This window comes from Amphibalanus amphitrite, unplaced genomic scaffold (assembly GCF_019059575.1).
Source record: "Amphibalanus amphitrite isolate SeventyFive unplaced genomic scaffold, NRLGWU_Aamphi_draft 000074F_arrow, whole genome shotgun sequence".
NCBI classification, from domain to species: Eukaryota; Metazoa; Arthropoda; class Thecostraca; order Balanomorpha; family Balanidae; genus Amphibalanus; species Amphibalanus amphitrite.
Window position 1 is genome coordinate 462,832 of NW_024881570.1, and position 21,734 is coordinate 484,565.

General features: G+C 48.8%; 2 protein-coding genes across 2 annotated transcripts; both read right to left on the bottom strand.

Moving 5' to 3' along the window:
• Positions 1–203: 203 nt before the first annotated feature.
• Positions 204–11,773, bottom strand: LOC122379289 (collagen alpha-3(V) chain-like). Its single transcript, XM_043361343.1, has 6 exons — positions 9,761–11,773; positions 2,412–2,641; positions 1,989–2,148; positions 1,639–1,785; positions 1,280–1,405; positions 204–958 (listed from the first exon to the last, which is right to left on the bottom strand). The coding sequence occupies exons 1-6, from the start codon at positions 10,953–10,955 to the stop codon at positions 825–827; spliced, it is 1,992 nt and encodes a 663-aa protein (XP_043217278.1). The 5' UTR covers positions 10,956–11,773; the 3' UTR covers positions 204–824.
• A 2,759-nt stretch (positions 11,774–14,532) lies between these two features.
• LOC122379240 (charged multivesicular body protein 3-like) lies at positions 14,533–21,698 on the bottom strand. The gene is made up of 5 exons (XM_043361251.1): positions 21,336–21,698; positions 20,591–20,651; positions 17,056–17,235; positions 16,547–16,761; positions 14,533–15,696 (listed from the first exon to the last, which is right to left on the bottom strand). Exons 1-5 carry the CDS (start codon positions 21,378–21,380, stop codon positions 15,547–15,549), a joined length of 651 nt encoding a protein of 216 aa, XP_043217186.1. The 5' UTR covers positions 21,381–21,698; the 3' UTR covers positions 14,533–15,546.
• Positions 21,699–21,734: the final 36 nt, after the last annotated feature.

Sequence of the window (21,734 nt, forward strand, 5' to 3'; positions counted from 1 at the left end):
TTTGTCTTACATTTCATTAGCCATTGTTAATCCGGGGACGAGCCGGCAAGCAGCAAACCAACCGAGACAAAAAGGGCAGGCAGTAAAAATCACAAGCCACTTGTTGAGAGTGAAAGCAAAATGCTAATCCCTTATTCGAATCTCTCTAAAAAAAATGATCATTTATTCTTTTCAACGACAAAATACGGGCGAAATACCGCAGCTTTAAACAATAAAAACTGTATATTGTAACGAGCAAATCAACATTTTCAAATTTCACACATAACACTCGGTTATCTATCTCGAACGATACCCAAATTACAAGACAGCGTACCTTTCCATGTTTTGTTTGACGATCACATGACCTAGTGTAATTTACCGCACGTGATAACGTGCAAACCGTGTTTGTGCATGTGCATAAACTACTGCAACATAACCAGCACTGCAGCATTAGAAAGACTTGTCATCCGGTAAGTCCACTTCCTCCTTGCGGCATAGCACATTCGGACCGAAGCAGCTTTCGCGACACACATACCCATTCAACACTGGTTTTGATCGGGCCACGCAGTAGGTTTTCACGCACAACACGAGCATTGCGTACAAATAGGCATTATAGGTATGTTCACATTCGCAGTGATCGACAAACTTATATGCATCATCTAGAGCTGGAAAGAGGTGCTTCATCCAGGTTAACGTCAGCCCTCGCCAAAAGTAAATACCGAGCTACCAACATAATACCGCATTCCAAACACCTCCCTGATCATCACCGCCTGAGCTGCCACCTGGCGGTCACGTGCGTGGCTGATGCTGCCAGCTGGCGGCCAGAACGTGGTTGGTCCTGCCACCTAGCGGCGGACGTCGCAGCGCTGGAGGTTGCGCTCGGGCCGCAGCACAAAGTCGACGATGTGGATGACGCCGTTTGAGATGGGGATGTCGGCGCGTATCACCTGAGCCTGTTTGCTGACTGTAGAAATGCGACCTGTCGGGTAGAAGCAGAACAGTCAGGATACCAGCCAAGGGACGAAGACTGGGAATAGGTTATAGGGTGCCTCCCGGCTGGTCCTGGCCTGATGGTGAAATAAATGAGGTTGAAAGCAACAAAGTGTGGACAACATATTTACTTGTCAACTATAACCGCAGAAGACAGACTCATATAACTGAAGGCGCAACGAATTGTAAGCGGCGTTGAAAAAAAACGTACGATCTAAGCTCGAACGGAGACACGTCACTTCCTAGGTGCGGCAGGTCCGCACATAGGCCCCCGATTAACACGCTGTCACATTGTGATGGCGCTACTCACGCGTGTATCCGTCAGTGACAACCTGTAGCTCGAGCTCCTGTCCGTCGAGCAGCGTCTCCAGCCACTGGCCGTCGCGCAGTCCGGCGCTGTAGAACGTCCCCGGAACCATGTGGTACAGCAGCGAGTCTAAACGACACAAACAGACCGTCAACTGAAGTGAACACGGTATTATTATGCGTAGTCAAAACATAGTCATTAGTGAGAGAACTGCAGTTTCCGAACGTAAAAATTATAACATTGCGGTTGTTATTGAACTAAATGCACACAAAACTAAATTTAGTGCACATCTTCACTAAAAATACTAAATGTTTTGGAGTAAAGCGGTATCAATCCGAGGAATGTTCTGCTCTTCTATGTACTTTGCATGACTTTGGTGCTGTTGCTGAAGTCCTCCATCAGCGAGTTGGGGTCGGAGAAGGCGGCTGATATCGGCAGGAACAGGGTCAGCGGCGCCTGCTGACTCAGCAGTTGTGACACCCCCAGCTTGGAGAGCATGTTCGATACACCTGCAAACACCGACAGTGCCGTCAGCGCAGAGAACGTATTGGAGAGCGCCAGCATGAGTGTCCATCCCAAGCTATGCATTACCAGCGACGTTGAATACAGCATTCGGAGGCCCACGATTATATTCCACACTAAAAAGCAAAAAGCACGATTACACCAAATGTTGCTAAAAAGTCCTCGCCCGCCCTGCCACCATCCCTCTCACCGGAGAAGTCCAAGTCGGCGCACTGCTGTGTCGAGACGTACTGCAGGGCGTCCAACACGGCCTCGGCGACCAGCGCCTTGTCCAGCACGTGGATCACGCCGCCGCTGGAGGAGCTGGCGTCACTCCGCAGCACCTGGGCGCCGTTCACCGTCACCACTCTCTGCAATAGGTCGGCAGAGTGAGCTGGTAATGCCGCAAAAGGTGAGGTGATTAATGGAGCAGACCATGGACGCCCAAATTTGAATACATTCACATTCACAGTGATCGACACTTATAATACACAACGTCTTATTTCCAATCCCTGGCAAGTTTTCTATTCATTGTGGGATCAAGCTGCTATTTTACCATATGCAAGTTGATCATGATCAAAGTGTGAAATGCCGTATATCATATCGTACCTACTATCGCCGCATTCTCACCCACCTTGCTGTACCGGCTCATCTGGTAGATGTTGATGCGCAGCGTGGCGCCGCTGGGACTGGCGCTCTTCAGGACCATGTTGTCGTTGAAGGCGGACAGCGGCACGGCCAGCGGCGTGACGTGGTGCAGCAGCAGCTGGCGCAGGCGGCCCGGGTCGGCCGACAGCTGCCGGCGCAGACTGTACGGCAGCAGGCTCCACGCCTCGTCCGTGAACGCAAACACCGTCACGCCACCTGCGGATCCGATATTTTCAACAACGGTCGGGTGAGGTCGTATAGCGGTCACGTGAGGTCACACGCTGGTACGGTTATGTGGGGTCAGCAGTGACCGGAAGACAGTCAGGTGGAGTCAGACGACGGTTACATAAGGCAAACATGTGAGGTTATGGGTTTAAAACTCTCGCCGGACCTATTGGTTTTCTACATACGCGCCGGCCGAGGGGGGGGGGTGCGGGTACGACCCCCTTCGCCGTTTCGCCCCTGGTGGAGCTAGCGCGTCGCGGAAAAGACGAGCGTGTGCGCCGTTACAAGACGCAGAGATTGATACCGTAAGGTGGGGCTATTTGAGACAGTGGGGCTATTTGAGACAGTATTTATAATTGTTATAAAATAAAAACCGTTTGAAATTTATGCTTAATTTTTGCTCAGGCGATTTACTGCTCGATTCCACACCTTCCTGAGCAAAAATATCGCGTAAAAATCTAACAATCTTCACTTTATAGCGGTTTTAAATACTGTCTCAAATAGCCCCACTGTCTCAAATAGCCCCACTTTACGGTACCCGATTTTAAGGTCCTAGGTCAACCGGTGACCTCTGAGGTCAGGTCAAGTGCCCCAAGGTACGGTTCAATTTTTGGTGAATAACTTCGCAAAAAAAAACCGCCGCAGAGCCGCGATTTTGGCAGCATCGTGTTCGCCTCGCTCAGGCGCGTCGAATGATATACTTTTTGTTCGGGTCAGGTCAACTTAGGGTGTTGACCAAGGTCAGGTCAGCACCCCCAGGCCTCGAAGTTGGTCGAAAGAGGTCATGTCGCATATCATTCGATTCGGCAGGTCTTCCTGAGTCCATTGGTGGCTTTCCCGACTCGCTAGCTCAATTTGATCGGGAGTTATTGACGAAAAACTAATATGACCTTGATGACGTCATAAATGACGTCACGTAAGGTCAACATTGCAAAAGTGACGCATCTAACCTTGCAAGGAGTGTATCAAATCACGATTCTGTGTGCTTGAGATAGTTGAAGATCGTTCCCGGCGCCAGAATAGCAGTTTTCATTTTTCCCCATTGACTTATAGGTAATGGTGAGGTCACGATAATGACCTGACCTCATATGACCTTTAGGAAAAATCCGAGATATACAAGTTGTGAGACTCATAATGGATATTAGATCCTGCAAGTTTCATTTCCCTGTGACATCTCCTCTGGCAGTGAGGGCGTTGCGAAGTTGCGACATCTGAAGATCTGAAGTCGGTCGCATTAGTTAGGTTGCTGATCGAAGGCGGACCGCTAAAATTCATTGTAATGGTATGAAATTCGATAATAATGATAATAACGCAGCCGTTTACTGTTTCTTTCGCTTTTCGTAATTGGCTGTCGGTCCAGACGGCTTCTAGATCTGAGTCACACCACACGATACTCGAGGCTGAGTGTTCTCAGACGAACCAGATGGTCCCATCGCCGGTATGATTGGCTAAGAGGGTCTCGGTGCTATTAATTGCCTGTTACGTCAGTTAGGTAATAGGTATGCATTACCGATTTAGACGACAACTGACTGCTAAGATTTGGCAGCGTGTGAAGGTGCTGGAAAGGACGGTTAACGCAACTTGTCATTACCAGTAAATAGCGCGAACTACATTACGATGCCAGTCAAATATCAGCCGAGACGGATTGTAGGTACTAGTGGTGTCAATCGGGAACCTTCGGAATTCCGATTTTATCCAATGTCCTATTCTGAATTTGGTTGGACAACAATGGCAGCAGCAGGCTTTGGACAACATTGGACAATTACTTCCTACACATCAACATTTTTATAAAGAAATCGTGTATAGCATTGATTTGCGAATAAAAAGCTCAGCTCTCGATATGAAAAAACACTTTTTAGCTGGTAATATACATTAGGAAATTTAATGACAGTGTTGAACTGTTGAGTGTCGATAGCCCCACCCAGAAACTACTTTGTGACCAAATTTCATTGACCTAGATCAAACCGATGACGTCACAGGTCAGGTCAAAGGTCGGATTTTCACCGTTCACAGGCATTTCAAGAAATGTGTTGTGAAATCGAGTAAATTGGTAAGTTTTTGAAAACCATCGATGGTACATTATTCGTCAAACACATACTTTGCTATCTGAGGTCACTGATGCCAGGTCAGGTCACAGAGGTCAGGTCACTGGGGGGTCACAATATGAAAGTGTCGTGTGGTGCATGTTTTATGGTCCATTTTACAGGTCGGAAACACGGAGGTCCCCAAGCGTTTTCGTTTTAATTATATGAATCCAATTAGTATCACAACATGCTATAATCCAACTATCTAACATTCCCTGCCAGTAAAATGCAACAGCTTACCATTTAAAGCTGGCAAAATTGACCCCAAAACACCACATACCTCACCCCTCGCAACCGACGCTGACGCCATGCTGGTTACGGCGGATGAACACAATTTATAAACAATCAAGGCTGCAAAAATATCAGATGCGTTTCGCGTGCACAATTTTTTATCGCAGCCAGAAATGACAAACAATACCAAGGTTCTCAAATTGTTATGTCTAAAGCGCGGACAACTTTAAATTTGAGAAAAGCGATTATTACTCGATGAAATTCAAAGAGGTGTCCTAACCTAACCTAACCTAACCTAGCCTAACCTAACCTAACCTAACCTACTGATTTTTGCCTACCAGGCATTAAGAAACCTAACCTAACCTAACCTAACCTAACCTACTGATTCTTGCCTACCGGGAATCCTAACCTAACCTAACCTAACCTAACCTAACCTAACCTACTGATTTTTGCCTACCGGATAAGGAAATAGTTACTTGCAGGAATAGATTGCAGGCAATAGTAAATCAAATATTTTCAGGTTAAGTGGTCATGCATCAGGCTTCAGGCCTTCGGCCTGAAGCCAGATACATAACCATTTAACCTAAAAATATTTGATTTACTATTGCCTGTAATCTCTCCTAAGGCATTGCCTTCGGCACTGCACTGCTTCGCCACGAGTTGGCCACAGACGAAAACATGTACAGTACAGGCGAAGAAATGTTGGACGAAGAATGAAAATATGTACAGACAAAAAAATGCACGGACCAAAAAACGAAAATAAAGAAAATGCACGAACGAAAATATTTACGAACGAAACATTTCTGAAGACTTTTTCAGAAAAGTCGCTATCATTCGTCGACAGATCTGGCGCATCTCGTGAGGCGCTTTACCGAAAAAGAAAATTACCGAATTCTCTTCTATTAAAAATTAAAAATACAGAACCGTAATTCCAAAATTATTTGTGTATATCTATCACTTTTTCATAAAAATAGTCCCCCCCACCCAAAACCCCGGTTTCCCACAGTTCCCCTAGTGTGTTGGGTTTTATGAAGATACTACATTTCTGCGTAATGGTATTTAACAACAATTGACATGTTGACAACAGACCGTCGTGCGGCTCCACCGAGATCGTGGTAAGAATACGATTAGTTAGCTTTTGGTCTTAAAATTATCGATCAGATAACTGGAAACCACATTATTCTTACTAAACATGAGTTTCTCTATAGAATGATGTCTATATTATAGGGATTAACTAATTTTGAAGCGGGGACCTCCATGTGTACCGCCATTTTACATGACAAATGCGATTATGTGGGTCAGGCAGCCTTTGGGGCCAGCTTAGGTCACGTTTTCGTGGGTCAGGTGAAGGTCAAGGTCAGGTCAAATTAGGTCAAATTTCAAAATTGATATTTTTGCATAAATTGGGTATCGATTCGATGCAGCTCGTCACGGGGAGTCTATTGATGGTCTTTGTTTTGCCCTACGTAGTCCAGAATTGCCAAAAATTGAGTTTGAAAATTTAACGTCATCATTTTCGAAGTTTTTTTTTTTTGCTATAACTTGGCCAAAAACGAGATGTCGATCTGATATTTGGTATGTAGATAGAAGACGGTGGGTACTATCACATGTACTCCGTTTTTTTCGAAACTCAAAAAACTCTTTGGATTATTTGGCTAATATATCCGAAAAAAATAATTTTTTGATTTTTGAGGGTCAAAACTAAAAAAAATCAAAATTCCGAGATAGCAGTTTTGCAGCCCTGTCAATTCTACACCTTTGACGTTGATGATTTTTCTGTATCTTCACAGCTGTAGGCCTGACAGCTCTTCTTGCGAAGGTCTTTTTTTCGGTCGAAAATGGCCGAACATGACGTCATTCTGACGTCATTTGTGGCCAACCTATCATAGCCTCCGGATCAATTTTTGGTCACAATGTGTAAAATTGATGCCCGGAGGGGTCCTGAAAGTTTGGTGGCGATATCTCCAGCCGTTTAGGAGATATCGACGGAAAAGGACAGGGGGGCCGTTTCGGCCCTCCCCTACGGGGCGCGGGTTATTAATTAACTATTGCGTAGGTTTTGGACATCTTTGGACAAATGGCTGGCTTGGGCATTTTTGGACGGACAGACGACGTAAGTCTTGGACTCTAGACGGACATGGACATACATTTTCTGAAACCATGACACCACTAGAAAGTACGCGTAGTGCGCGACTGTTTTGCCACGACCGTCCCGCAGAGCTCAGAAGCACTGCGGTGCAGCATCGCTCCAGTGTATGATACAGCGCACCGTCAGTCGGGGATGGTCGTCTCAAAATAAAGTCGTGCAGGACTCAGGGTTACTGCGATGCAAATCGAACCCAGGCCCCGGGTGGCGGGGACTCGATAGGATTCTTGACTACTCAGTGTTAACTTACATATGTGGTAACTGGTAGGTCAGTTGGTGAGAGCATTCGCAGCCTGGAAAGTCAGTGAATGGGACGACGGACCACGCCATAGACTGCGTCCTAACAGGCTCCGACTACGATAAGTGATAACTCATCCATTCGGTATTCGCAAGTTGCGAACTAAAGACTTATATAATTATGTGCAGCAGGTGTTGACTGTCGAGGGTAAAACGGCTGTTGGTGCAATATTAATTAATAACATACTAATCATTGCATCATCGAAATGTAGCGTAATACATTATAGGTACGGCCTCTAACGGTCTCCTTCTGTAACTTCGTAATATCACAGCTGCTGGTGAACAGCTGTCACTATTTTCTGGAGCTTCGGGACCGGCTGGCGGTCCTGAACTGAGGTGGGGGTGTATGACGGCGGTCATTAGCGACACGTGAAGACCGACTGACGCTGTGTAATCGTGATGGATCAGCAGTGAATCGTGATGGATCAGCAGTGGACACTGCAGACGGGACAGCGGACAGATCAGTCGCGCGCGTTGTCCGCTGCTGGACAGGGAACGGTTCTTGGATACAAGGGTGTCCAGGAGACAAGAAGAGCGTCGCCGTCCGTCATAGAGATAGACAGATAGATAAGCTTTATTTCAGACTCTGCAGGTCCATACTCTTAAATACTGATGATTTCAGCCAGTGCAGTGGCAAGACAACCAAATGTCACACAATCATTCGGGCCTGTTTCAGCACTCGCGCAGAGCTATGTGCTAAAATGAACGTACAGTTGCTGTTGCCAGTGGCGCCTCGGGCGAGAACGGTATTTTACACTCGAATTTACATATAGAACAGTATTTTACATATAGAAGTTCGAGTCACAATAACAAGCATGGCCTTAGTTCGGTTTACTTCCAATGGTACAAGGAACATTAAAGTTATGTTGAAATCACCTTTCCAATGTCTACTTAAATGACACTTCACGGGAGCGCCATAGAAGTTCGCAAGGGTCATTAATATAAAGACGTCCTTGAGGTAGGCTGGCTGCTGTTACAAGACCGCGTCTTCATGGCGCTGCAGCCGTTAACACATTCCCATTGTCAAATTAAACAAAGCTAGGTTGTTCTTTTCTGTCACGGTGGAGCATGTGACCCATTTTGAAGCTGCAGGTTACAGCTCTAACGTGAATGAGATGACACCACTGTTGTGCAACATGAGACCTCTGCGTGTCAGCAGCCTCTGGAGTCACGGTAACGAACCAGTGACGTCACATACCGTGACGGCTACGTACACAAACAATGTGACTTGCATAACACCCATTTACATTTAGTTGTAGTAAAAGAGTAGCTCTACATCCTCTAGGATGTAGCAGGTGTTAGCTGGATTGTATTTCGGTGCATGGCTGGTGGTCACTTATGTGTAATGGAAGCAACAAAACGAGATACAACTATGGGCGTAGGAACGGGGGGGGGGGCGGGGGCTGCATGCTCCCACTTTTCAGCCATCCTTTTCAGTAAAATCTTTTTTTGATTCAAATACAAAACTAAGAGCAGGAAATGGTTCAGCAAGGTGAAATGAGCACAAAACTGCAAAGAATTTCTTCATAGGAGTATTGGGGCTCCCGCAAAGTGACATTGAAGTTTCGCTGCCCCCACCCCCACACACACTTTTCGTGAGGTTCCTTTCCTACCTCCATTATACAGACGACAAACACAGTACCTAAGTCAAACGCTGCATTTTATCAAAGACCAAAATAAATTACTGAATTTACCAAACCAATAAAGTTGTGTAAAGCAGCGTTGCGGTCGCACTCGGCGTCAGTACCGTAAACTGTAACGTTTGAAAGGTTCATGGCCCATGGGTCTAAAATATGCAATATAGCGCGGCCTTTTGTCCTCAACCGATGCAACACACGGAAATAGGGCTATGTTGTCCAGCACCAGCAGCACTGGGCGGTAAGTAGGTACCTAATCATGTGGCTAAATGAAAACGGCACCGAACTGAAGCGGTCACGCTGCAGTGTGCTACCGGCGGTCAAGGTCGCTGGCGGGAGAGCGCGCAGCCGAAAGATCCCGCTCTGTCCAGAAACACTCATTCGGAAATATATAGACTATAGAAAAATATATAGACGACGCTGTTTGACTTATATGTATATTTCCAAGTGACAGGAGCTTGCGGGTGCTTAGAGCTTATACTTTGCAAACCTCGGATTTTTCATGAAGGTCACTTGAGGTAAGGAAGAGCACACGACCATATAACTCTTTGCGTGTTTGACGTCACCTACGACGCCACCGAAGCTAACTATAACTATTTCAAGTAACCGTAATTTTTTGTCAAGAACTCTCAATCAAATTGCATATGCACGAGCGGGGCCCAAACAAGAGTGTAGGTAGGAGCTCATCCCTCACCAGCTAGCGTCGGGTACTCACCGCGAGACTCGAGGACCTTCTCCAGACCGGCGCGCTCCACCAGCGCCAGGAAGCGCAGCAGGCCGAGCTGGCGCAGCCGGTCGGTCAGCGCCGCCGGCTGCTGCAGCACCGGCTGGTCGCTGCTGGCCGCCGCCTGCAGCTCCGTCTGCGGCCCCTGCTCCTCCACTCCCGGGCCGGCCGCCGTGCCGACCTCCACCAGGTTCGAGCTGAGCTCCGCCAGCTCCAGCCGGGCTGTGGCGCCGCCCGCGCCCCGCGGAGAGATCAGCTCCTCCTCGGCGGTCAGCTCGCTCTCGGGACGCACGTAGGTGGCCACCTTGTCCGAGGCCTGGCCCTGCGGCGGCAGGTAGCGGTAGCCGGTGTGCGGCGGCCGAGTGTGGACGATGGTGGTCGAGTGGGTCGGTCGGGGAGGGGACAGCGGACCGGCAGACGCTGGACCGACCACAGTGGTGTACGGAACGCCGGGGCCGGGCAGCCCGGTGGTCAGCGTGGGCAGCACACCCGTCAGGGTCTCCCGCGGCCCGACACCCACCGTCGTCGAGTGGTAGTGAGAGTGGTAGTGGGTGTGGTGGTTCAGACTTCCTCCGCTGCCGGAGTGGCCTCCCGTGCCTTTTCCACCACTGTAACCTCCGCTGTGGCCTCCATTGCCTCCCGGGTAGCCTCCCGTGCCCTTTCCACCGCTGTGACCTCCACTGTGACCTCCGCTGCCTCCGGGATAGCCACCGGTTCCTTTTCCTCCAGTATGACCTCCGCTATGACCTCCGCTGCCTCCGGGGTATCCGCCGCTGCCCTTTCCTCCGTGACCGCCGGTGCCAGAGCCGCCTGGGTAGCCTCCGGTTCCTTTTCCTCCACTGTGTCCCCCGCTTCCACCCGGGTACCCTCCGTCTCCCTTGCCTCCTCCGGTGCCGGGGTAGCCGCCGGTGCCTTTGCCTTTGCTCGGCGGCCCGTACGAGTTGGAGGGCGGCCGCGGACGGACGTTGGGCGGTCCGTACGTGGTCTGCGGCCGCGGCGGTCCGTAGGTCAGCGTCGGTCGGATCGGCGGTCTCGGGCGCGGAGGACCGTAGTGAGACGGCACCTTGCTCGGTCCCGGGTACTTCCCCGAGTTACCTTTGCCCTTGCCCTTGTTGAAGAACGGGAAGAAAAAGGCGTCCGCCACAGAGACGAGGCCCAGGGCCAGCAGAACAAGATCGCACCTCATGGCCGTTCTCCGACAAAGTCCGAGGAGCGTTACACTGAAGACGTCCCCTCAGCCAGACGCACGACGCACAAGTGCCCCTGGAGTCGGACGGAGGCCGCTGGTCGACTTTCATCTTCGGCCGGCGCCGCGCGAGGACGACACTTTTTCTCTCGATGCAAGCGGGGCGCGAATTACAAAACGGCATCCGGGCCGATACGGCGACGGGGCGGCGTCTGCGGCGCCGCGGCGGCGGACGGGCCGGAGAACAATACGCGCTGGGTGGCGCAAAGTGACGCCGCGCCCTCCCCAGTTGCCGCGCCACGAGCGGCGCGCAATCCGTGCGAAACGGAAAACGAAAGTGCGCCGTGCCGCGGCCTCGGACGACACGCCGGCCAGGTGGGCTGCACGTGCCGGCACGCGCCCGGCGGCGACAGAGGACTGGTAATGAACGCCGCCTCACGGACCTGCCGTGTACCGGCGCAGGCTACCTGGCAATTACACCGTCACCGTGTCTGCACGTGACGAAAACGGGGCAGCGGTGGCATCATCTTGGACAGATGCGTGGCCGGCAGACCGCATCGACCCCACATGCAAGCGGCAATTATAGTGTCACGATGCAACTTCTTACAATGGGATTCAGAACGCAGTGCGTTAGCGCCTGGACGTGGCCATCGTTCATCACAACGCACGCAAAGACACAGAATGAAAGCAAGGAATGGGTTAGGTATCCTTTTTGCGACAAGTGATTAGGGCCACACAATTTTTTGTTATTGCTCGAAACTCGTTTGAGAAAAAGGCTTAACTTTGGCAAGCCTGACATTTTCTTTAGGCCTTCGCTTGCTTTGGTCTTTCGCTGGGACTGGGGAAATGACTCTCATGAAGTTACCCTAGCAATTTGTGAGACCTTTGATTAGGAGATTCAACTCTCAGGTAGACTCTTTATCCCAGCAACTTCAGAGATCTTTCGCTTGGAGATAAAATTCCCATGAAAGAGTATATTCTCGACTCCTTATTCTTTTTTATCAGGGAGTTTTTTATCAGGGTAATTTTTCAAAAGATTTTTTTTTTATAAAAGTCATCAGAGGTCCGGTCGGCGCCATTACTAAACTTCGTCTCTGAGAACAGGTACAAAAAAGAGAAACTGTTCATGTCGCGCCCAACATTTGGCACCTCATCATGTATCATAGTATCAGTAGGTTTAGCCCGCGCACCGACGGGGGTCTGCGCCAACTTCGAACCGACGGGGAGGGGGGCGGATGACCGCCCCCCCCCCCTGAGATCTCGAGAACGAAGCAAGATAGCGACAAGCGATAAACGGTATCGGATACGCACGGACCAGGTCTACAATTTTTACAAAGGTCATTTTCAGGTCAGGTCAAAGATGACGTCACAGGGGTCCAAAAAGTCAAAATGGCGGCGCTAGATATGGAGTTTTTTTCTCGAATAACTTTCGAATTCGTCAAGATAGGAACAAACCAAGGGCATCATCGTGATCCTCTCGTCAATCCGCATCGAATGATATATATGTTGACCTCGAAAGGTCAAGGTCAGAGGTTGACCTCAGGTCACGTGACCTCGAGGTCATCATGCATATCATTCGATGCGTCCTGACGAGCTGAACACAATGAGACCATCCGCGCGGCTGTATCTTGTTTCTGTACGGAGTTATTGGCAAAAACCGCTGGTGACCTTTGATGACGTCACATGACCTTACAGTTACAGCTCCCCAACAGCAAAACAGACCTCAAGGTAGTTAAGGTTGATCGTATATGAAGTCATGCATGATATATCATATATGGGGCCATTCCGACCCGTTTTAGTGGTAAAAACAGGGAGTTAATTTTTCCCCCATTGACTTATGGGGAGGTCGAGATATTGACCTGACCTTAGGTCATCGACATCAAAATTCCGAGATATACAAATTGTAGCTACTAATGACCTAATCCTGTGACTTTCAAAGGCCTCCGACATCTAGGTACTGTAGCTCTGGCACGGTGACAAGGTTGCAAAAAAGTGACTTGAGGTTGGGTCATTCAAAGTGAACTGGTGACCTAATTAAAAGTAAGGAGTTTCAAACTTGCACACCATGTGTAAAATTGATGAGAGAATAGTCGTACCAAATTTCGCGGCGCTACGCGCCTCGGTTTTCCGCTAACCGCGAAAAACCTCAGGGGGGGGGGCGGATATCCGCCCCCCCCCCGTCGGTGCGCGGGATAAAGCACATGGAATCGTGATTAGGTACATGCCCGGTTCCATGGTACATCGATAGTTTTTTTCATTTCGAACCTTTTATAGTGTCATATAACATGCATGGCCTCATACAGGTGATAAGTTATTTGAAGCCATCCGAATGTTTGACAATATGTCCGAAATTAACCGAGTAAGCGAGTCAGAAAAACGCACCAATGAACTCTCATCGAGCTGCAAAACCCAATGCTATGCAGCGAGATCTCGCTCGCCCAGCTTCCAGATCTAACCGGCTTTGACCTGGCCCCGACCTGACGTTAACACCGGAGTTGACCTCACCCAAACAAAAAGTAAATCATTCAGCGCGCCTAGACACGAAGAACGCAATAGTGCCCAAATAGTTGCTTTGTCGCTTTTCTGTGCAATTATTCACGGATAACCGGACCATGACCATTGGGTTTATGACGATCTCATAGATCGCTGGTTGGCCTGAGATGCTAGACTTTTGTCATATTCACTGGTCCCGTGACGGCAAAACGGCAAGAGTACGTTGACTGTTCCGGAAAATTATCAAACATAGCGCCCAAACAGCGAAAGGGTTGTAACCTCCCCTATGCAGGGGTGTTTTTTAGAAAACCGATACCCAGGTACGGCGACAGTTATAAGTCAAAACCGATATGTAGTCAGCCCCTCCTCCCACAGTCCTATAACGTGGGACCTCTGGTGCGCGGGTGGCCAAACTTTCCCCGCTGCTCCACCGGCGGCGGCGCGTCATATTGGTCGCCAATTTGTTGTTACAATGGCGTCACGGTCCAACAGCCACGGCGTCACACAGCCGCCCGAACGGGGCCAATGTCTGTCCCCGCCCCGGTGTCAACTGGACTTCGAACAAGGGAGTGTTAGAGCGAGCGAGGATGTTACTCGTATTGTCCGTCGTATAGCAGAGGAGCAGCAATAGGGTGAACGCTGGGAGATTTCAAGAATAACGACTCAGCGTCTGGCAATAGTTCAATACTTTCCCGGCCAACAGTGAAAAGTCCTTTGACTAGAGTAAAAGTCTCCATTAAAAATCGCAATCAAGATGTTGGAGCTGACGAAACAGTTTTGCATCTTTTCAAGACCATAATATATCGGTGAGGATTACCCGACGATCGTCGATTGAAAAAAAAAAAAATGCCTACAACAATCCAGCCCTGACCCGGCTTCTGACATTTTTCACAGCATCGTCTGGTGAGCTTGCTCGTCTGCAACCACCACGAAACACAGTCTACTGCTCTAAGTAGATGGCGGACTTTCTTCACGGAGCTGAGGAACATTACAGCATCAACAGAATCTACACACGAGCGTCGGCTAAGCCCCTGTCATGGGGCTGCGATTGAGAAGTCCCACAAAGCCATCACCAATCACCATCATGTATCCGGGTTATGTATTCACCGCTAAGAAAAATGGTTTACGCCTCCGATGACCAATGAAACACTTAAATTCGAGATAAAAGTAGTCTGTATCTCAATAATTTTCCCAAGTGTAGGGAATTTGATATCTATTTCTGGTGGTTGTGTTATATAAGTATGTCAAGTTCAAAATAGTTTATACAGCTCTATTGCATAATTAAACACATCTCACGCAACTAACAAATCCCTTAAAACGTGTTTGTCGGTCATAACCGATCAGTTAAAGAATAACAAAATTGATCAAGTTACAGCATTGAATCAACACCACAAAAAGAACTAAACTATACACACTCCGTAACGGAAATTGATTCGCAAATACGCCCACTACGAAATTTTAAATATGAAAGGATGCTACAGAACATGTGCAGATCAAGAGATGCCTACTAACTGGCAGCAAAAAGTGACTCCCAAATGCAGCAATTAGCGCGACCTGCCATCGCTCGCGCAGTATCACCCAGGAGGGGAGTGAAGAGCGGCTAGTCTCTGCCACTAAATCACCACTCCTCGGACCGTTTACGAGACCGCAGCGCTCGGCGGTCCGAGTAGCAGACAGCACTCGCTCGCTTCGACAGCACAGACCGCACACACAGAGATAAGGCAGCCACAGCCCGGACCACGGAACCCTCGACTGAAGGAGTCGCCGCACCATTCACTGGTGACTCGGCAGCGCCGCGGGTCCCAGTCCACACTAGATTCAGCGCCAAACTGAGAAACAAGCAGAGTCGTCCCCAGCAGAGCGGTGCCGCCGCCACATCCCGGCTCAGTTAGTCTTAGAGCGCACAATTACGTCGGCAGAGCATGGACTATGGCGGACGAGAGTCTAACCAGCCGCGCGACAGTGAAATTCACAGAGAAGACCGTTCTCAGTATGCTGCTCAGCGCAGCGCGCCCCACACTTCAGTCGTAACCCACCGACATGGGTGTGTCTGACCTGTCGCGCCCCAGTCCGGCGCGGCGCGGCGCGTCCCCGGTGACTAGCTCCTCAGCGCCTGGAGCCGCTCCTGCATCTCTTCCAGCTCCTCTTCGCCCTCGGACTCCTGCGCGGCCGGCTCGGCCGACGGCAGCGAGTCGCCGACCGCGTCCGGCGCCCGGCCCAGCTCGCCCTTGGTGATCTCCCACAGCACCTGGCGGAAAGGCGTGGCTAGTCAGCTGCTGACCTGCTATACGCACACCTCCTGACCAGTATACGACAAGAAATGATAACCTAACCAGCATGGGGAGTAGACAAGCTGTATTGACTTTAAAACTATCCGGTCTCTATCACAGGGATCAATAAAGGTCATAAGGTCAATTCGGGCTTTGAACGGAACAACAGTTTGAAGGCCAGGCCAGGAAGCTAATATTTCCCAGGTTTCTGTGAGGCCTTTAAAGGAAAAGGGCCACCTTCGTGAAATATGAAGATATCGTTGTTTTTCATTTTGACATTATTATTTTTCATTTTCTTTTTAAAACTGGTGCCAGAAGTGCACAATTCGCGAAAAAGTATTTAAAACTATTTAACATATTGGTACTATGTTGATACTCTCTACGGCACCTACTGTATGATGGCACAGCGATGACGTCACACTCAAGCCAATCAGCGTTCAGAAGACAGACTCGTCGGATTGTATCAGATAAGCTGATTGGTTAAAGCTGAGCTGGTTGGAGCTGATTGGTAAAAAACCAAAGCCTCGCCGCGGGTGGCTGTATTGTCGGATAAGAACGCATTCCTGGGATAAGGACGCATTCCTGGCGTATTTTCTTTTAAGATTGCCGATAACTACGAATGGAGGCCGAAATCGGCCGTAAGGAGGTTGACAGATAAGTTTTCGGACACGGGCTACAAGATGGCTATCTCAGTTTCAATCCCCATGTTAAAGGTGGCCCTTTTCCTTTAACACTCACTACTAGGCAATAGAAAATAAGCTGCTGAGACACAAACACAAGAGAAAGAAGATAACAACAACGCAAGAGAAAAACGGACCGGGCCCCCACCTTGTCGACCTCCTCCTGGGCGGCCTCCTCCAGCTCGTCCTGGTCATCCAGTCCCTCGAACGTGTCCTCCATCATCTCCTCCAGGATGCCGGCCTTCATCATCTCCTTGGACATGTCCTGCATGGTCTTGGCCACCTCTGGCACTTTAACCAGCTGCTGCATGGCTTGCATCACCTCTGTACTCTGCGACATGGCGCCCGCCACGCGGATCTGGGCTGCAACGCGCGGCGCACAACGCTAGTCAGGCGCACAGCAATTATTATATTGTTCAACGAGCACAGTATATTGTCATGTCTGGTCAATAGTCAATGATAAGTCATAAGACATAGTGATATTTAAATGAACTTTTTATGCTCCTAGATAACATGCGATTTTAGGGACCCCAGACTTAAAATGGCATAGGAGTCATTAACTGTCAATATGGCGTTATATTTAAGAAGTTACATCATTACAAGCATGCTCCAACCTCGATAAAAAAAGTGCCGAACGTGCTCGAGTGCCACACCTACCAAGCTGCTGCTTCATTTGCAGCGACACCGAGTTGATCTGCGCCTTTGTGGTGTAGATACGACTGATAGCCTTGCGCGAGTGGACCACTTCCTTAGCCAACACTGTACACACAGACCGGTCTCCCTTCTTTGCCGCCTCCTTTAAAGACCTCTTAACCTTTTCCTCCTCCCGCTGGATAGCTGAAAACACATGAATGCAATCAACATATAACACCTGGTTCAAAAAAGAAATACTTATACTACACAAGAAAATCGACATAAAAAACGAGTAAGCATTAACCCGCGAGTTGCTGGGGGGGGGGGGCGGTCAACGCCCCCACTTTTTTCGCCGCGCCATAAAAACGACGCGCCGCAGGCGCGCCAAAATTTAAGTACCTGTAGGGAGTTGATTGCAGTTTATTGTGACAAAGTTTCAAAAAAAAATCTGTCGGAAAATTTTTGAGATATCGAGGTTTTAGTGACGTCATTATTTCTGAGTTTTCGACCAAAAACGGAACATGTTCAAAAAATCATAAAATCACAGAATAGACATACAGACATGCCGTAAACGCCATTAGACTGCCAATACCATGAACAATCAAATGGCTATCTTCGATATTGATTATCGTTCCGCATTTTCCAAAATCTTGAACTGAATCTTGACAATTTCTCGTGACTACTTCACGACCATGATACATGCATTTCTTAAATTGAACTTTTTGAACCAAACACGTGCACATATGATAAAATGAATGTTACCATCGTGTTCTACGCCCAAAATCACCTATGGAACATGGGTCATAGGCTGCGAATATCAGTTTTGATTTTCGGGGATATGTGCCTACCCGGTTGACCTGACCTTGACCCTGCGGGCCTGACCTATGCTTGACTGACCCCTACATGGAGCTGACACTCTTGTAGGCCTTATATGAAGGATTGTGCACCGTTGTGACAGAGTTTATGACTAGAGGCGCCCATTACGAAGTCCTGAAGTCCATGCTACTGAAAGCCCGATTTCAGGTGTTTGACCTGACCTTGAACCGACCTGTGACCGCAAAATTCAACTTTAAAGTACTAGTCTGAAGCGTCTTGTCGCGTTCTTTCGTTTGCCGCCTCGTGCGTTTCGCTGCGCCTTCGAGATATCGGCTGGGGGCGTTTAACGCCCCCCCCCTTCCCCAGCAAACGGCGGGTGGCGAAATACCCCAGCAACTGCCGGGTTAAGTGGAAATTTCTGTGAACAGTAACACCCACTCAACTCAAATTATTTTACATATTTTGCAGTTGAGCATAATTTTTCAACCCTTTCATGAAATCCAAATAACTTTATCTGGAAAACTACAAAGCCCCTCACAGCTAGCTAAAACTACAGGGGGCCTTGTTAACTACTGGATACAATCAGCTAGCTGGCCAGCTGGCGACGTACAATTAGCCATTAAAAATTGTTACGTTTGACTTTGATATATTGTACGGTTATCGACCCTCAATGCATATACAGAACCAGTATAACGCCTTTTGGGGCGACTAACGGAGCGAGCGAGAGGGTGAGCCTTGCAAGTTGCACGTGCGAAATTTCGAGGGGTACCTCCAGCTGACTTGTGCACGGCACCTTACTAACCGGTCTCTAGCAATGTGCCAAATTTGAGCACAATCGGCCCAGCCGTTCTCGAGATCTGGAAGCGGCACCCTGCACGTGCGCACGTGCAAAATGGGTCCCAACTGACTTGTGCACGGCACCCTACTAACTGGTCCCTAACCGTGTACCAAATTTGAGCGCCATCGGTCCAGCCGTTCTCGAGATCTGGAAACGACCCCTGCACGTGCGCACGTGCAGCAGCACCCCAACTCTGGCACATGGATATGCAGTGTCTAGTGGGTGCCTACCTACATGCCAACTTTCAGCGCAATCGGCCAAGTAGTTACCGATATATTGCAACAATTACAAAACTGACACCCCTTCGTTTTGCTCGTAGCACGTGCATAAGGGGTCACCCACATGCATCGGGAATAGTCCAATACTTGGTAGAAGGAATGAAGCTACCCTACAAAAATTACCGCGTGTAAATCGGTCAAGTGGTTGCTGAGATATAAGCCTCGCAAAAGCGTCCGCACGGCCGGCCGGCAGAAATTTCCGTTAATCTAAGGAAAGACTCCGCTCGCTTCGCTCGCTCCGTAACAAACCAGTATAACGCCTTTTGGGGCAATTAACGGAGCGAGCGAGAGGGTGGGCCTTGCACGTGCGAATTTGCGAGGGGGTACCTCCAACTGACTTGTGCACGGCACCCTACTAACCGGTCTCTAGCGATGTGCCGAATTTGAGCACAATCGGCTCAGCCGTTCTCGAGATCTGGAAGCGGCACCCTGCACGTGCGCACGTGCAAAATGGATCCCAACTCCCAACTGACTTTTGCACGGCACCCTACTAACTGCTCTGTAACCGTGTACCAAATTTGAGCGCAATCGGTCCAGCCGTTCTCGAGATCTGGAATCGACCCCTGCACGTGCGCACGTGCAGCAGCACCCCAACTCTGGCACATGGATATGCATTGCCTAGTGGGTGCCTACCTACATGCCAGCTTTCAGCGCAATCGGCCGAGTAGTTACCGAGATATTGCAACAATTACAAAACTGACACCTCTTCGTTTTGCACGTGACACGTGCATAAGGGGTCACCCACATGCATCGGGAATAGTCCAATACTTGGTAGAAGGAATGAAGCTACCCTACAAAAATTACCGCATGTAAATCGGTTAAGTGGTTGCTGAGATATAAGCGTCGCAGAATCGTGACCACGGCCGGCCGGCCGGCCGCTCATACTCAGAAATTTCCGTTATTCTACGTAAGACTCCGCTCGCTTCGCTCGCTCCGTAAACAGACAAGAAATGCCAGAACCACGTGGACGATTTTGGAACAGAGGGAACTCGAAAGGATGTTGGCCCTCGGGGAGTGCCCCGAGCCGTAGGCTAGGGTAAAGATACGTACCTACGTCCCGCCAGAACCCCTGGCGCAGACGATTTCGAGCCGGGAATATCAGAAGGAGACCGTTCTCGAAGGAAGGTGAGACCAGGGTATATAGAAAGGTGAGACGTCCCGCCAGAACCCCTGGCGTAGACGACCCCAACACCAACCAGCACGGGGGCGAGGTACATATGTGGCGAGAGCTAGTGTCCAACTGACCGCCATCCCGGTCACCGCCCCGACGTGACCTCGTATGGGTCATACAAAAGTAAACTGAGCAGCGAGCGCTCATTGGTAAAGGCCAAATGACGTCATTGGCCCAAGTAATGCAAATCCACATAACAATATATAGATATGAACAGAGAACACGGTAGTATATGGACATTAAAGCGTAAAATGGCACTAATAGAAAAATTTATAAGTCAGAGTGGGTAGATATTTTATCTTGTATAATGAGCAATGATATTTGACAAGCTCTGCTATCGCCACCTTACTGTGCAAGCTGGCAAATAATCCAGTTAATAGCATGGCCTATCCCAAGAACATCTTGTGTAGTGCATGGATTTTTTCTAGTCTTAAAATAAAGCAGCTATCAGCTTACCTCTAATTTGTCTATCAAGTTGATATCCCTCTTTGCGGAGTTTCCGCGTCCATTCTTGAACCTGAGAACATTATATGGCTTGGGTAAAACATGCATATTTGACACAAAAGCCAACTTTGGTATCTTACAAACCTACCCAAACCTTTAATCATGCAAATACAGTGGTCTGGTAAAATAAAGATTTGGACTTCTTTGCATTTCAATTCCAATCACTCTTTGGCATAGGTTAATTCACCGTTCCGTGCTTCTATCCTCAGGATGCTGAAATCCTTCTCCTCCACGCCGAAACCCCCCCCCCCCCCCCCTGGACAGGCAACTTTATCTCATGCAGGCTACTCCCTTGGAGCGGCACCGCTGCTCCCGAGAGCGCACCCCGTAGCCGGGTGCAGTGAGTGCCTTGGGGCTGGGTGGCCTGTCCTCTGGACGGGCTCAGCCCCGGCGACTCACTAGGGTGCCTGCCCAGACCAATGTCTCCCCCTATATCCTATCATCCTTCCGGCTCTGAAATGGTCTCATTGGACCAAAAGGGCCTAACCCAACAAAACAAAACAAAAACAAATAGGTTAATTGCTTCAATCGAACAAAATAATGCATGGGTCTGACAATGGTGTGCCTAAAATTTGGATATCGTCCCCTCATCCTAGGTTTTAAGTCTCAAGTCTGATCTCACTGCAACTGAGCATGAGCATGGACGTAATTGATCCACAAGCCCAACACAAGCCGCAACCGATACCTAAGGGCTTACCTGTTCTTTCGGGTCAGGTTCTTTTGATCTTCCAAACAAACCCATTATTGAATCCCTGAAACCTATCTTGAATACAGAAATAACTCAAATATCAAAATAATTGGCCACACCTTCCACCAAAACATCGGCGATAATAACAAATAAATAACACTGTGCGCTGCCTCCAGTGTAAATGCCATAAATGCCGCATGCGCCAATATGGGAAGGTTGAGCTACCATATTTCATAAACAATTTTTTATGCAGATAATAATTTGAAGGTTTTTGGCAAAATGATATTGAAATTGTTTTCAAAAACACGTCAAACATGTTCGAAATATGGTTTTATCATTATGTTAACTATTTAGGTATAGGTATAGGTATATAGATAATGGACTTGGGGTAGCAGTATGCTATTTGTT

What these genes read in the sequence shown, in the direction of transcription:
- LOC122379289 (XM_043361343.1), bottom strand. Translation starts at nt 10,955, where the DNA reads ATGAGGTGCGATCTTGTTCTGCTGGCCCTGGGCCTCGTCTCTGTGGCG. An exon ending in GAAGGTCCTCGAGTCTCGCG is followed by an intron (nt 2,642 to 9,760) that starts GTGAGTACCCGA and finishes TCGGATCCGCAG; the next exon opens with GTGGCGTGACGGTGTTTGCG. An exon ending in AGATGAGCCGGTACAGCAAG is followed by an intron (nt 2,149 to 2,411) that starts GTGGGTGAGAAT and finishes GACCTATTGCAG; the next exon opens with AGAGTGGTGACGGTGAACGG.
- LOC122379240 (XM_043361251.1), bottom strand. Translation starts at nt 21,380, where the DNA reads ATGGGTTTGTTTGGAAGATCAAAAGAACCTGACCCGAAAGAACAG. An exon ending in AACCTGACCCGAAAGAACAG is followed by an intron (nt 20,652 to 21,335) that starts GTAAGCCCTTAG and finishes TAATGTTCTCAG; the next exon opens with GTTCAAGAATGGACGCGGAA. An exon ending in GCAAATGAAGCAGCAGCTTG is followed by an intron (nt 16,762 to 17,055) that starts GTAGGTGTGGCA and finishes CGCGCGTTGCAG; the next exon opens with CCCAGATCCGCGTGGCGGGC.